We start from the raw sequence: 15725 nt of genomic DNA on the forward strand, positions 1-15725 counted from the left end.
AAGACAAAAAACAGAACAATTTGTTTACGCCAAGACAATTTAACGAAGTTACGAAATGCCGGTATAATATTTTATTACACAAACCGTCGTGATCTAGTGGTGTAATACCCCGGTTAGCAGATCACAAAGGTCGTGAGATCGATTCTGGCTAACATCTTTCTCTGTCACTTTCAAGAGTAGAATAGAATATAATTTATTGACTTGTTGTATTGTATCAAGCACAACTATTATTACATAAAAAATATAAGCAATAATTTACACACATTATAAAACAGAGTCAATATAGACCACAAATCAGCATAAAGCTGGAAACATAGTTTTCAGCGCTGATGTCCAGCGCTGGAAAATCAGCGCTAGCTAGTGATAAAGCGCTCACTAACATAGTAACAACCTATTGCTACAGTAATACAGTTATTAATTATTAAATATATTACGAATGTGGTACAGCTGAAATACTAAGTCATAGTTTGTAAATCGCGGCAACTTTTAAGAGTAAAACGAAACGTTAATAAAATTGTTACCCGCACCCGGTAGGTAGAAATATCTAACGTAAATAAATTCTCTTTTTATTCCAACATTTGTTGTTAACACATGTTAACATTTTCACTTGCAAATAGTATAATTATTACATTATACTAAGTAGGAATTACTTTTTTTAGAAATTTAATAATTTTAACTCCAAGCGGTCGAAGTCGCAGGTAACAGATAGTCATGAATTATGGTTAAATAATAAACTCCGTAAGAATCTTAGATAAAAATATCATAAAACACACTAAAATATGTACAAAGTAACGTGGTCTATATACCTACATATATATCTCTGATTAAATTAAACGTCACCCAGAAATAAAAAATGTTAGGCCCTCGGTGCGCGCGAAATATCACCGGCGTGTCCTTGGTGAGCCGCCATTTTTGTTTTTATTATGCACCTAGAAGGGTTGTCACATAGGAATATTGAAAAGTATTTTTTTATATTTTACTCACTGATTTTGTAAATTGTTTTTATATCGTTCTAGTTCTACTACTGTAGAGTGACTCTGTGTTTTTTTATTTCAGAAACTTTGTACCATAGTCTGTTGACTAACTTCAATTACCAATTGGCGACCCTTAAAAATGGATATAAAGAAGCGGTGTCGATGGGTGGTGAGAAGCCAAGTAACTAAGATATCATAAGCGCAGGCCGGAAAAATTAACCTGAATTCAACAATTGAAAATTTTAGAAAATCAACTCTAATAACCTTTCAATTAAAGTTTATTTTGCTATATTAAAATTTTATATTATAATGAACAGATTGTTTTTCTTTATATTGTACTGTTATAGTAAATTCGACCATCGACTGCGTGTATAAAGCTACCCATTCTCCCTCGCATTACAACTTTCCATAAATCAAATAAGTCCCATGTAAACGCAACCTGTCAGATATCATCAATTTCCACAGATCCGACCGATATCCTTGTCGCTCCTTTGTCCCGAATATAAACCGAATATTATTGTGCAAAGAAAATTACTCAGTGACAACTAAGCCTGCTACTTTGTAACCATATAACTATATATATAGATAGATAGATAAGACTTTTTATGTGTATGTCAGTACATACTTATAGGTTTAACTAGCTGTTGCCGGGGGGAAGAGGATTGTTAGTAATATGGACTCATGACCCCATTACTAGTCATGTACCATGTCAGGTTGACCTCCACGCGGTTCCCCTGGAAACCATCGTGATAAATTTCTGGTAAATATGTCACAATGGGCTAACTGACCTGACCTCATTCTCATCTGATCATCCTCCACTGGTGCCCCGCCAGCGTAAACCGTTAGCACAGGCGGGTGCACCATACCATTATCATCCATAAAAAAACTGGCTGTTACCGCGACTTCGGCCGCGTGGATTTTAACTTCATTTTTCTAAAATAAAAGTAGCCTAAAGAATTAAAACATATTTTGTTCGTCTTAATTTATTCGTTCCATTAGGTACTGATAGGTTCAAACTAATACATTTACATCCTGCATCATCCCTTATTTTATCCCTATGGGGGTTGAATTCATCAAAATCCTATTTTGATGAATCGTAATCTTCATCATAATAGCTCCAATCTTTAATTTTAGTTCAATCTGTAAAAAATCTAAGAAGATTTATACAAACTTTCATCCCGTATTTTATCCTCTTAGGGGTGGAATATATCAAAATCCTTTCTTAGGGTATGCCTACGTCATAGTAGCTTTATGCATGCAAAGTCTCAGGCCGTTCTGTTTAAAATTGACAAAGTTTCATACAAACTTTCATTGCCTATTTTATCCCCTTGGGGGTAGAATTAATCAAAATCCTTTCTTAACGGATGCCTACGTTATAACATCTACCTGCATGCCAAATTTCAGCCCTATCCGTCTAGTGGTTTGGACTGTGCATTGATAGATCACTACGTCAGTCACCTTTGAGTTATATATATTTAGATTACAAATTTGGAGGGGGGAAAGATATTATAAGTAGTATGGACTATTATTCTCATTGCTAGCAATGTACCGTGTCAGGTTGACATCCATGCGGAAACCATCATGATAAATTGCTAGTGAATTAGTCATCATAGGCTAACTGACTTCAAGCTCATTTTATGATCCTCCGCTGGTGTCCCGCCAGCGTAAACCATTAGCGCAGCAGCATCATTCCGTCATCATCCATAAAAAAAATACAAAACAGATGGTAAATAGGATTGTTAATAATGTGGACTAGTAGTGTAACTAGTTGTGAAAATGAAATGGGACTCAAGTATCAGGTTGACTCCACACGATCGTCGAAACTGATCGCAACTGATAAATCACCACGAGGGGCAAACTGACCTGATCGCATGCTCATCGTATTATCCTCGATTGGGGCTTCGCCAATTATTATAAAACAAACAGTGAACAGTAAGAAATCTATTAATTATTATAAATGACAGCCTCGGTGGTCTAGTGGTTTAGCACACCGCTTTTCTATCCGATGGTCGTGGGTTCGATTCCCCGCACGGTACAAACATTTGTTTTCATGAGTATGATTGTTTGTATCGATCTGAGTGTTTTCTATGTATAATATGTATTTATTTACAAAAAAAATGTATCCATGTATTTATATCAGTTGTCTAGTACCCATAACACAAGCTCTGCATAGCTTGGGACTAGATGGCGCTGTGTGAATTGTCCTGAAATATTATTATTATTATTATTAAATGTATCCTGAAATATTATTATTATTATTATTAAATGTATAGTTTTTCTATAATAGAAATATATGTGTGAGCGTGTATAAAATGTAATATATAAATATGCTTATTTAAAATTGTACCCCTTCTCTTAGATGCATGTATATATTTAAGTAGTCTAGTCTTGATGTTTTTAAGCTATAAACATCGCTTTCAATTTGTCTTAGTCAAGGGTAAGAAATGTGTGAACATTTTACTGTTATTGGAAACATTTCAGATTTTTTTTACACATACGTAGCTACTTAACTTTAGGTAATATTATACATTTGGATATATTTTGTATATATACTAGCTGTCCCGGCGAACGTTGTTTTCCCATATAAAATAAAATCGCTATTAAAAAATAGGGGTCGATGCTAGAAGGGTGAACATTTAGGGTTGTAGATATTTTTCAAATGAAAATAAAATATATTATATCGAAAAAATAAAAAATATATATTTACGGGTGGATATCCCTTACCACTTAGGGGTATGAAAAATAGATAGTAGCCGATTCTCAGATCTGAATGTGCATATAACTGAATATGCATATAAAATTTCATAAAAATCGATCAAGTCGTTTGGGAGGAGTATGGTAACTAACATTGTGACACGAGAATTATATATATAAGATACGAATATGTACAAATAACTAAGGAGTAGGACTGTCGACATGCGGACCAAAAGTAACCAGACATTGAGGGTAACGCAGCTGGAATCGAGTCATAACGCGAGCTACCTTAGTTATAATGAATTTGGTCGTTGTAAGAGTTCACGATACGATTAGTTACCAAAACGTGTCGTGTATGGAAACTTTATAATTCCACAGAGCTCATAAATCCACGACTTAAGCCTGACGACATAAAAATGTGCCAAGTCTGTGACTGCAGTAAATCTGTCTGTCAGTGTAAGTGCTGCGTGAACTGAAATTGTCATATAACCGTATGAATATAAAGTATATATTGCAATGCATGTACTCAGAGCAATTCATTTATGAATTTATATTCGAACTTTAAACATTATAAGTATGAACTCTAATTTACCAGTGCTTGATAAAGATTTGTAGATGCCAAGTTGAAGAGGAAACGCCCGCTACGCATCGTATATAGTTGTAGTCCACTAAAGCAGAAACGAAATATCTCCGAAGAGAACACACCCCATCCTGAAGACATAAAAACCATCGCTCCTAAGAATATCCCTCAATTCCTGTCCCTGACGAGCCTAGGTAACGACCGCTGTGAATAGGGCGAGCACAAGAAATCTCAGGTCGTAGTACTACGATCTATAGAGATCTCTTGTGCTCGCAGGTCAAAAATACTTTTAATAACCCAAATCTCACAAAATCTCTATAGTTGACACGATACATGGTACGGATGGTGTTTATTTTTGAATGATAATGAAATTGTACACCCCCCAGCTCTAACGGTATACGCCGGCAGGACTTCAGTGGAGAATGATAGGATGAACATGAGGTCAGGTAAGTTAGACATTTGTAGAGAATTCACTGAAAATAATCACGATGTTTTCCAGGGAGGACAGCCTGACGTCGACCTGACAAGATGCATTGCTAACAACGACGAGGCATCATTGTTTGTTGACATAGGTTCTAATGCTTATAAAAAAATATATTTCATATAATAGTAGGTATATTTCAATAATATTAATATAGTTATTTAAGAGTTGTATGCTTTTAAAAAGTAGAAAAAAAAAACAGTCATGTAAATGGCAACTTAACAATCTTAGAAAGTGTCGAAATTGATGTAATAATAGGAATTCGTGAATACCTATGTTTGTATCGGGCAGTATCAAACCCGCGACTATTGATGAAACGCAATATGTGTATCCGCTACACTACCAACGCAATTATAAAAATGGACATGAAAATTTATATTTCATGCAAGATGACAGACGAAACTTTGTGTATTTGTTAATTTTGCCATTATAATAACATAAAAAAAGCGGAATAAATTCATAAAGGATTCAGGAACTAACAAAGAAAAAGTAATCAGCGAATAATTTTGGTACTCATATTTTTGTAAATTTTTTTAATACTAAAAACGGAATACCATACGGATCAAAAGAATACAAAGCAAAGCCTAAACTATTACTAAATAAACGATTACTTGAATGACGAGCGTGCATGGCAACAGTAGTTCATGCACGGTTAGACATAGACACCTACTCGTATATAAATATACATTGTAAATAAACTGGCTTTAAAAAAAAGAAGCAAGCATGCAAGAGCTTACATTTCTAGGATTATTATGATTATTAAAAACGTCATATTTTATGCAGACAAGGTTTTTTCTTACGTATAAAATACGTGACCACATTCGTAGAGACTGAAGAGTGAATTCAGGGATAATGCTGAAACTGATCGATACCATGACGAATAGGGTTGCCAACTCGGGTGGCAGAGCATCAGTGAAGGATGATAAGATGAACATGAGGTCAAGTCAGTTAGCTCATCGTGACAGATTCACCAGAAACTTATCATGATGGTTTCCAGGGGAACTGCGTGATGGTCAACCTGGTAAAGAAGTAATCAGTCCACATTACTAACAATTCCCTAGTAGTATGCGTTGTAAGCTGTATTTCGGATGTAGTGTGCAGATTAGGCAGTGAAATTACAGGATATGAAGTATGGCATCTTTGACAAAAGTGGTTCACCAATGTAAACCCAGGAACTGTTGTACCCAGAGGTTTTTTTGTTACTTTATTAATTTGGGGACTTTTGTGAACTTTTGGTACGTCAGTCCCATCGTACTTTAATCTTTATTACAAACAAAAAACATTTATTTAGTCAACAAAACAAAAAAATAGAAACTACTCAATACATGAAAAAGTACCCTTAAAATCTACTCCTAATGAAGAATGTTAACTAATTTTGAATATTAGCTCCATATTCTCTGTCAAAAATAAAAAAATACAAGTAAAAGAATTACTTCAATACGTCAATTAGTTTCTGTTTTATAGAAGTAAACGTGCGATGCGGACTCGTGTGACGGTGAGACGTCATAGTACAACACTCGCTCTGTCCGCTTGCGCTCCACACTAGCCTTTCGCCCTGAGATGTCTTTAAGGTGAAAGATCCTTAGAGTCTTAGGTCCTAACTTGTACACTCCTAGGAGGGTGCCGAAGAAGAGAGTGTGTTGTGAAACCTCTTTAGTTTAACTTTTTAGGTATATTTATAAAGTAATGTATTAAAAAATTGTGATAGTTCGTTCCTAGGATTATTGTAAAAAGTGACATTATATTTTTCTTTCTGAATTTACTAAAATATTTTATTTCTTTATATAATAGAATATATATAATTAGTAGATGGATTACAAAGTGTCATTCATCTATAAATCCACTCATCCTATGTACTTGCTGTCCCGGAACCTATTATATCTTTATCCACAAGATCATTGATTTATCCAATCCATCACAGAGTGTCTGTATCAACAAGTTTTGCTATAAAATGCAAAGTATACAAGAACACATATTTTATTATAAAAATAATCAAGTAACATTTAATTTATTATCTATTCTTTATCCACAAAATACTAGACATATTTTAAAGTGTGCTATACTTTTGAATAACGAAAATAATATATTTCGCTACAGAAATGTTGCCAACCCTAATAACAACTGCAGTCGCCTATTAGTAAATATTCACTTAATGGATGGAAATACTTGAGGTTTTTATTCAAATGATGTACGTCTGTGAAATACTAAGGGATGTACCTACCAGTACTTATTTGTAACAAACCCGAGAGCACCGCAAACAACTTATTCCAGTCAATCTAGTTTAAATACACTCGAGGACCGATAGTGGAGTAAAATAAATCAATGATATTCTTAGGGGAAGTTGGGGTAAGATACCTTTCATAAATCACACCAATTTTAGTGATAATTACTTCACTATTGACTCCCCTCGGCTCCCTGTAACAGCTGATCATGTTGAAATTTCGTGTTAAGTAGGTATATGTGATTTCACAAAATCTAAGATTCCTTCTAGGTATGTTGGACGTGATTTCATGATCTTTTTATAATCCCTTTATGACTCTTCCAAACCTTTGTCAAGAATCGAACTCGCGACCATCGGAAGTAAAACGGGTGCTAAACGGCTCGACCATCGTGGCCGTCATTGTGCAATTAAAAATAAAGCATTTTTATTTGAGAAATACGTTAAATTCGTCATCTCACCCCGCCTTCCCTTACCTATAGAAAGTTGGTAACCAATCTGAACGTGGAGTTAAAAATACATTGAAATCCAGGAATCAGTGGGCGTCGCTTGAGAGGTAAGTCAATGTTTGTGCTGGATACACTAACATTGATACAGTGCCCATTGGGAAGGTATTATCTAATCGATTTAATAGTTTGGACACAATTATATAGGTATATTTATCAAACCGTACATAAATATTTTTTTAACACACTTGCTCGTAAAGTGGATCTATTTTCACGAGTTTTGGATATATAAAGCAACTCATATAACACGCGTGCTTTATAAACGCAAATCGTGAAGATACATTCCATTACCGCACTATTTGCTATTTTTTATTTTTCAAATTTCGAACAGACCTTCGCGTTACGTTAGCCAGTAGGCAGCGCGCTGATTTTAAAAAGTATAAGTAGTTTCTGCTAATCGTGTTCAACAGGCGCTTTACATTTTTTTTTTATACTACTATGGTGGCAAACAAGCATACGGCCCATCTGATGGTAAATGGTTACCGTAGCCTATGGACGCCTGAAGCACCAGGGGTGTCACGTGCGCGTTGCCGACCCTTAAGAAACCTTAATATACCCTTCTTGAAAAACCCCATGCTGTAGTCTCGTGAGAAAACCTCGGCAGGAAGTTCATTCCACACACATCCTCAAATTCATATAATTTACTAGATGTACCCGCAACTTCGTCCGCGTGTAATTTAACTTTATTTTTCTAGAATAAAAGAATTTTTCTAAAATATAATTAGCCTAAGTTACTCCTTATTACATCAGCTACCTGCCAAAAAAAGTCCCGTCAAAATCGGTCCAGACAAAAATTGTAAAAAATGTTTTTTGGTGTAAGTACCGTCTTTTTAAACATATAGGTATGTGAGAAAATATAATAATAATTAGTCTCGTAGTGGACACAATGAAATTTGTTAATAACAAACTCTGATGCACTGGTTAACAATACATTAAATTATGCCATTTTGTTTTACAAAGTTAAAATTATGAGTAGTGAATTGACAATTAGATACATTAATCTATACATATAAATAAAATTGGAGTGTCTGTTTGTAATATTGAAATAACCGTTTTTTACATGCATGAATATAAATACGATGAATAAATCCTAAATGAAAAACGAAACGAATACAATAAAAAAATGTTACAGTATCTTATAAACGTGAAAGTTTGTGATGGATGGATGTTTGTTACTCTTTCATGCAAAAACTACTGAACGTATTTTGATGAAACTTTACAGTAATATAGCTTTATACAGCAGAATTACACAGGCTATACATTTCACGCGGGTGAAAGCGAGGGTACAGCTAGTATATTAAAATAGTCTTATTGATATCCATATGTGTAATAATATTATATAATGTTTTATTTTTTATATACCATAAAATTACAATATTAAAAAAAGGCGTATATATGTAACAGTTGGTTCTAGATAATCAAATAGATATGAGTACATATATATTATGTATATTTTTATATAACTAATAATGGAATAGTGCATCCGCCTGCGCTAACGGTTTACACTGGCTATCGTCCTGTACAGGTGCCCCGCCATGGCAGGGCACCTGTACAAGATGATAAGATGAGCATGAGGTCAGGCCAGTTAGCCTATCGTGACAAATTCACTAAGAATTTATCACGATGGTTTCCAGGGGGAACCACGTGGAGGTCAACCTGACATGGTACATTGCTAGCAATAGGATCGTCAGTCCACATTATGTATGTTTGATTACCTAGAACCTATTATATTACCTGTGCCTATCCAACTTCAACAACTTATAAATATCTTGAGGTACTCATATGAGTAGTATCATAAATTTGAATATAGTGTGGTCTTTTCCTTTCGAAAACTCACCGCTTTCCCTATTTTGGTTTTTTGATTGAGATATTTATATAGTATATTAATGTTGATTAAAAAATGTAGATAACGTTATAAAATGTAAAAAATTACGACCTTTTTTTTCTTTTCTTTTTGCTCCGGCATTGACCAACTTGAACTTGAATAATAAAACTTATTTTTTCATAAAGTTTGAATTTAGAATGTACATAGAGGATATTGTCTATTTTATTATGACTCTGTGCCAGTGCTCGACTCTGGACACCCACATTACGTCCTGGATTTGAGTACTACCACAGATAAGATAATATTACCATATATAGCATAATATATGACATAGTACAACTTAAATGAGTAGATATCGATACCTGTTACATATCGGAACATCCCTACCAGCTACCAATACCGGCATAACTGAACATGAGCATCGTGAAGTTATTAATAGTTGGCAAGTTTATCGATACAATGCGGCGGCAATTACGGAGTTATCGGTTGATAGACATACTAATAGCTCTCGTAACCGGTTTTGCTGAAGTTCCAAGCGGTGCTCTACGTGGTTGTTTGGAACGAGGTGTATTTTATGGTACAGTTAGCTTCATAAATATATTTCATGATATATTATAATGAAACCAGGATCATCATTTCATTATCACATTTAATGGATGATAATAAAATAGTGCACCCGCCTGTACTACAGGTTTTTTTTTTTTGTGGATTATAATGGAATGATGCACCCGTTTACGCTGGCGGTGCACCAGTGAAGGATGATAAGATGAGCATGAGGTCATGTCAGTTAGCCCAACATGACAAATTCACTAGGAATTTATCACAATGGTTTCCAGGAGGAACCGCGTGGAGGTCGACCTAATATGGTACATTGATTTTTAGTATTGCTAGGTGCACCATTCCATTTTCATCCATTACGAGAAATACTAGCAACGGGTAATGAGGGCGAATGGAACTGTTAATAAAGTGGACTAAATAAGCCATTGCTAGCAACGCAGCATGTTGACTCTCTCCTCTCTTACTCTTATTTACTTTACAAAAGAGGGCCATTCGCTCCATTTATGGTATGGGTTCCAGGGAGTCATTGCGAGAGTGTTTTAAGGAATCAAATATCCTCACCGTTGCTTCTCAATACATTTATGAAAATATCATCTATGCCAGAAGGAATATAGACAGTTTCAAAAGAGTTAGTGATTGCACTAATAAAAGCTTACGTAACAATAACAAACTGATTTTACCTAAATGTCGTTTGGCTAAAGTTAGTAATTCGTTTTATGGCAATTGCGTAACGTTTTACAATAAAATACCAGAGTCTGTTATAAATCTGCCAGAAAAAAGATTTAAATGTCAAATAAAACAGTTCCTTTGCAAAAAAGCTTACTATAAAATTGAAGAATTCGTTAACGATAATAATGTTTTTATAGAAAAACTTTAAATCTATAGCACTGACAATATTATCTGATTACATTAATAATGAGTGCGTAGCGACTTCTATGTTGATTATCGCATGCCTCTTACTTGTTATACTGTAATTATTTATACAAAAAAAAACATCTATTACAAAGAGCAACACACAAGTTTCTTGCTCATTCTTCTTGTGATGAATCTGCAATCCGAATGCGTGGTAGAATAAAAATATGACTCTCTATTTCTATTTCTATTTCTGTTACTCCACTCCTCCAATTGTTATACCGTTCAAAATTCATACAAACATCGCAATACATATTCTAATTTTATGTATAGATGCTAATATTTAAAATTATTGACCAATTTAGAAAAACCTTTCTTCCAAACCCACAAGTTGTGAACAATTGTAATCCTCGGTTGAGATTACAGATAAATTGTCGTTGAATGTTTTCTTTCAATATATTACGAATAAATATAAATATACTAAGCTGAGTGTTAGGGGCAAAAACCCTCCAACTGGGCCCGGAACCCTTCTGTGGTGTGTCTCGTTGCCTAAAACTGGGACATCTCAAATTAATAACCAACGAGAAGCACTGACTCACTGGCAAGGAATGCCAGGATTAACACATTCAAAAGGCCTAATATCGGGCTACTCGAACAAATACTCCAATAGACTACTGCTATTGAGTAAAAACAACATATGCATGATGACTAGGGCCCTCACAGGACACTGCAAATTAAACAAGCATATGGCTAAACTAGGCCTATGCACGACAAGTATCTGCAGATTCTGCCAAACTGAAGAGGAAACGCCGCTTTACATCCTATGTGGTTGTAGCCCACTCATGCATAAACGAAATATCTCCTTTGGAAAGTGTACACTCTTTCCCGAGGAGATAAAAACCATCGCTCCTAAGAATATCCTTCAATTCTTGTCCCTGACTGGTCTAGGTAGCGAACTTTGAAAAGGGCAATAGATCTATGTAGGTTGCATTGCTACAGGTGCTACACATCAGACAATAGCCCAAACAACCCAAAAAAAAAACTGAGTGTACTTAGTGTAGATTTATATTTAAAAAAAAACAAATTTAATTATAAGTATTAATTATATTACATATAAATAACAGTAGTCTTGTTATAAATAACAATATGATAGCTTAATTAAATGCTTTTATAATTTTATACAATCGACATAATAATGTATGGTTCTTTTTACATTTTTAATACAATAATCAGTTACTTAATTTAATGCATTAAAGATATCTGATGAGTTAGTTACATAGTAACTATAACATCCTAAATTGTTGAAGAGGCATCAATCGTCATGATCAACATTTTACATTGGAATCATGATTAGAACACAGTGTGTATATCGGCGGAAGCAAACTGAAGTTAAAAAACCCAAATTTCACAAAAAAATCTTTTATAGTTAATGTTTTTTTATAGTTAATGCTTTTCTTTCAAAAATCACAATATCTCATACATTTATTCAAGTAAGTCAAGAGTGTTGAAAATTTATATGTATTTAAACAATTTTCGACTTATCTCAATTAACAGTTATGAATTTTTGAAATAGATTTTATGTGTAAAGTTAGGTTTTTAACTTACCTTTTTAACCTTGTTCTTTCATTAATATGTAGAGGTGAAAGTTTAGATTTCATTTTAATTGTCCCTAAATATTGAATTACTATAAACCATTCACCAATTTCTATATGACACTCTCATTGGGTAGACGGAAAAGATTTTCACTTTAAGATAAGTCTACCCTGGCTCTATATATGTTATCCTGTTTTTAAAGTAACTAGAGAATATTAATTGTTACACAAATATTCTTAACCAGAGCTTTTATTTTATGTCTTGCTGCAAGTACAAGTTTTTATGATGATGTATTTTTAAAGCACAAATTTTGGAAAAATGAACTTCCAGCTGACAACATGAGGAAGGAGTAAGCTTTTCTTGATGGTTTCAATATTGTATTGGTTCAGAAATACCAGTTCTGAAAGATAACGTAAAATCTTGTACTGCCTATATATACATTACATTTGTTTAGCAATATCATGAATTTCTCCCTGTTGGTCTACTGAATTTTTATATATTTACATATACATTTCAACAATTTCCCATACATTAACAATTTTAATTAAATACTAATTAATATACATGAACCATTCCATAAATAAATGTCCAGAAGAGAACATAAGTGAAGAGTGCACCAAAGAATCCATTTGTGAGTAAACTTTGCCTGGATACATGATATTTATCCCAGTTTGGCCCCGTCTTGATCAGGAACATGATCCATAAACTGACCACGGCGAAAACATAGAAGGCGAATCCATACAATCCAGTCAAGCCAAGTACACCTGCAATGTAGAAAACATATTTCTATGGAACTTTTATTTTATTTCACTTATTTTGAAATTTAAATATGGAACTATACTAAAATTCCAGATTTAAAATTCAATGAATGAATGAATGAATGAATGAAACTCTTAATTGTTCCTCTCATAGAAAATACAATTATGTATAAAATGATAAAAAAAAAATAACAAACAAGACAAAGAAGTAACAATGGGCGGCCTTATTGCTAAAAAGCGATCTCTTCCAGGCAACCTTAGGATGGAGAGAAGTGATTAGATTTGCGTCTGGTAGAGGTGTAATGATGGTAACAATATTGGAAGAAATGTTATAAATATACATATATCATAATACAATAGAAAACAATATAATAAACTTATATATACATATATATGAATATATATACAATCATATATACAAACAACAGTAATACTACTATTACGATAACTTACGTAAATAGTGGTTTTCAACATTCTTAGCACATTCAAAAATATAATTTATCTATATATTAATATGTATTAAAGTACATCTATAAAACTGCCAGTGCCCATAGTGCCAGCATTGTGAAATTTGGGATAAGATAGTATTATTTAAGATGTTTTAGGGTTTAATATAAAAATATTGAGAATGTTATTTAAAAACAGGAAGAAGTTAACTTAATTAACATAATGTTAGACTAAACCTTGATTTAATATTTGTTGTAAATCTAAAACAAGTAATATTAGAAAGTGGTAATCTTTGTTAGTTTCGATGTTTGAGGTTATCTCCAGTACTCCTGATATAGTTTTGAAAATACTTTTTAGTATTAGATAGCACAATTAGCAAGGAAGGTTTAGTTAGTTATACACAGGGTATTAGTTATACATCACACTACAGAAAATAAAAAACGAGGATAATGTTAAAAATAAGAAGTTGCATTCAGGTAAATAATAGCTTGTATTTATGGACAAATTTTCTACAAACCAAATGAGACAGTAAACAGTTGACTTTGTGTCCAAATATACTTTCAACAGGGGACTGGTGTGACAATCGAAACATGTAAAATATTTGTATGTAACGGTTTGAATTAAATTTAATGTAAGTAGGTTAACAATTAACATTAAGTTAGAAAATACATAAGATATAGATACAGATCTCTACTACCAGGTAAGTGGGATTAATACTTTGATCATTTTATTTGTATCTATATTAATATCAAGAATGCAAAAGTGTCGTCAAGAGTAATTGTAACATTCTGACAACTGAAATTTTAATGAAATTTAGCGTAAAACGATGCACCATTCCATTATAATCCACAAAAAAAAAATTGTAACATTCTGACGACTGAAATTTTAATGAAATTTAGCGAAACGATAGGATCTGCAGGTACAGAGAAGCAACTTTTTTTTAAATCAGGCAAAGACGCGATTGTATACAAGTTTAATTAAATTAATGTAATTGAAAATACCTGCAGTGGATCCCGACAAAGCAGCCATCGATGTTCTACAGTATTCCACAACACCTGCATTGTTTCTTAATGCAGCTTCACTGTAAGCAATAGGCTCGGCCTTGTTATCTTTCACTTTAGTAAGAGACATTATTTTCCCTAAATTATCTAATATCTTAAGTTTAAATACAGTAAAAAGATAATTTTTATTAATAAAATTACTTTAATTCTTATAAAGTAAAAATTACAATGACAGATAATTAACTGAGTGCTGCACTGACTGAATGATCTGTCATTTAACTGACAATCACTAAATGAATGACATTGACTTACACAGTGATATCAGTTCGTGATTGATACTGATACGTGATGTTCTTCATAAAAGGGTCAATGTAGGGTCCTCCTGGCGTGCCACATTACCCCAGCATCAAATCCGGGGGTTCCCAAAACTAAGTTAAGAGTTAGTATCATTTACCATTAGATGGGCATGACCCATCTCTTGGTAAATTGTTACCGTTGGCTTCTTTGCATCATCGTAGTATAAAAAAATACGTTGACTCTGCTCTTATGAAAATAAAATATGTCTATACCTACCTACCAATAAATGATGAAAAAAGCCTATAGCTAATTATAACTAGCTACCCAATGGACACCAGAAAAATCAGGGGTGTCACGTGCATATTGCCGACCCTTAAGAAAGCTTGAGAAAACAGCGTCTATCAGTGCTAATAACGTACATATCATCAGCTCGCCTACCAAAAACGTCACTTCCACTCGCTTGTGTAAATAGAAATGGCAGAAAACACTATCCAATTCCATAAAAAGACATCTGCACTCCCTAGAGTATTTGAAAGTTGGGGCACTGGGCAAAATCCTTTGCCTAGGTATTAACTCATGGGGGAACAACCCTCGTAATAGTAATGGGATTAGAGACTTTTGATGGGTGGATTATTCGACAAGTTAGTCTAATCAGTTAGTCTAATCTAAATCCGCCCATCAAGAAGCTGCTAGGGATTACAATTAACAAAAAAAAAATAGTTATTTACAAATTATTATAAAACTTATATTAGTATAAAAACTAGTGCCATACTGTTATGTTCGATTTTAATAAAAAATATTTCGTCAATCACAGTATACTGTGTATGTCAATCCGTCATTCATGTCAAAACGACAAAATTTGAAAGTGTCGGTAAAGTAGTAGTGATAAGCGAGCGAAGCCATTGAACTATAATTGTGTGAATACCTTACACATATGTGTG

The 15725-nt window shown here is 33.5% G+C and overlaps 1 protein-coding gene across 1 annotated transcript; it reads right to left on the reverse strand.

The window, feature by feature from the left end:
• Positions 1 to 12752: 12752 nt before the first annotated feature.
• Positions 12753 to 14730, reverse strand: LOC131845520 (ER membrane protein complex subunit 6). The gene is made up of 2 exons (XM_059194591.1): positions 14488 to 14730; positions 12753 to 13045 (listed from the first exon to the last, which is right to left on the reverse strand). Exons 1-2 carry the CDS (start codon positions 14615 to 14617, stop codon positions 12837 to 12839), a joined length of 339 nt encoding a protein of 112 aa, XP_059050574.1. The 5' UTR covers positions 14618 to 14730; the 3' UTR covers positions 12753 to 12836.
• Between the last annotated feature and the right edge of the window lie 995 nt (positions 14731 to 15725).

Source organism: Achroia grisella, unplaced genomic scaffold (genome assembly GCF_030625045.1).
Source record: "Achroia grisella isolate CSIRO2021 unplaced genomic scaffold, CSIRO_AGI_Agris_v1 utg474, whole genome shotgun sequence".
In the NCBI taxonomy this organism is placed as follows: domain Eukaryota; kingdom Metazoa; phylum Arthropoda; class Insecta; order Lepidoptera; family Pyralidae; genus Achroia; species Achroia grisella.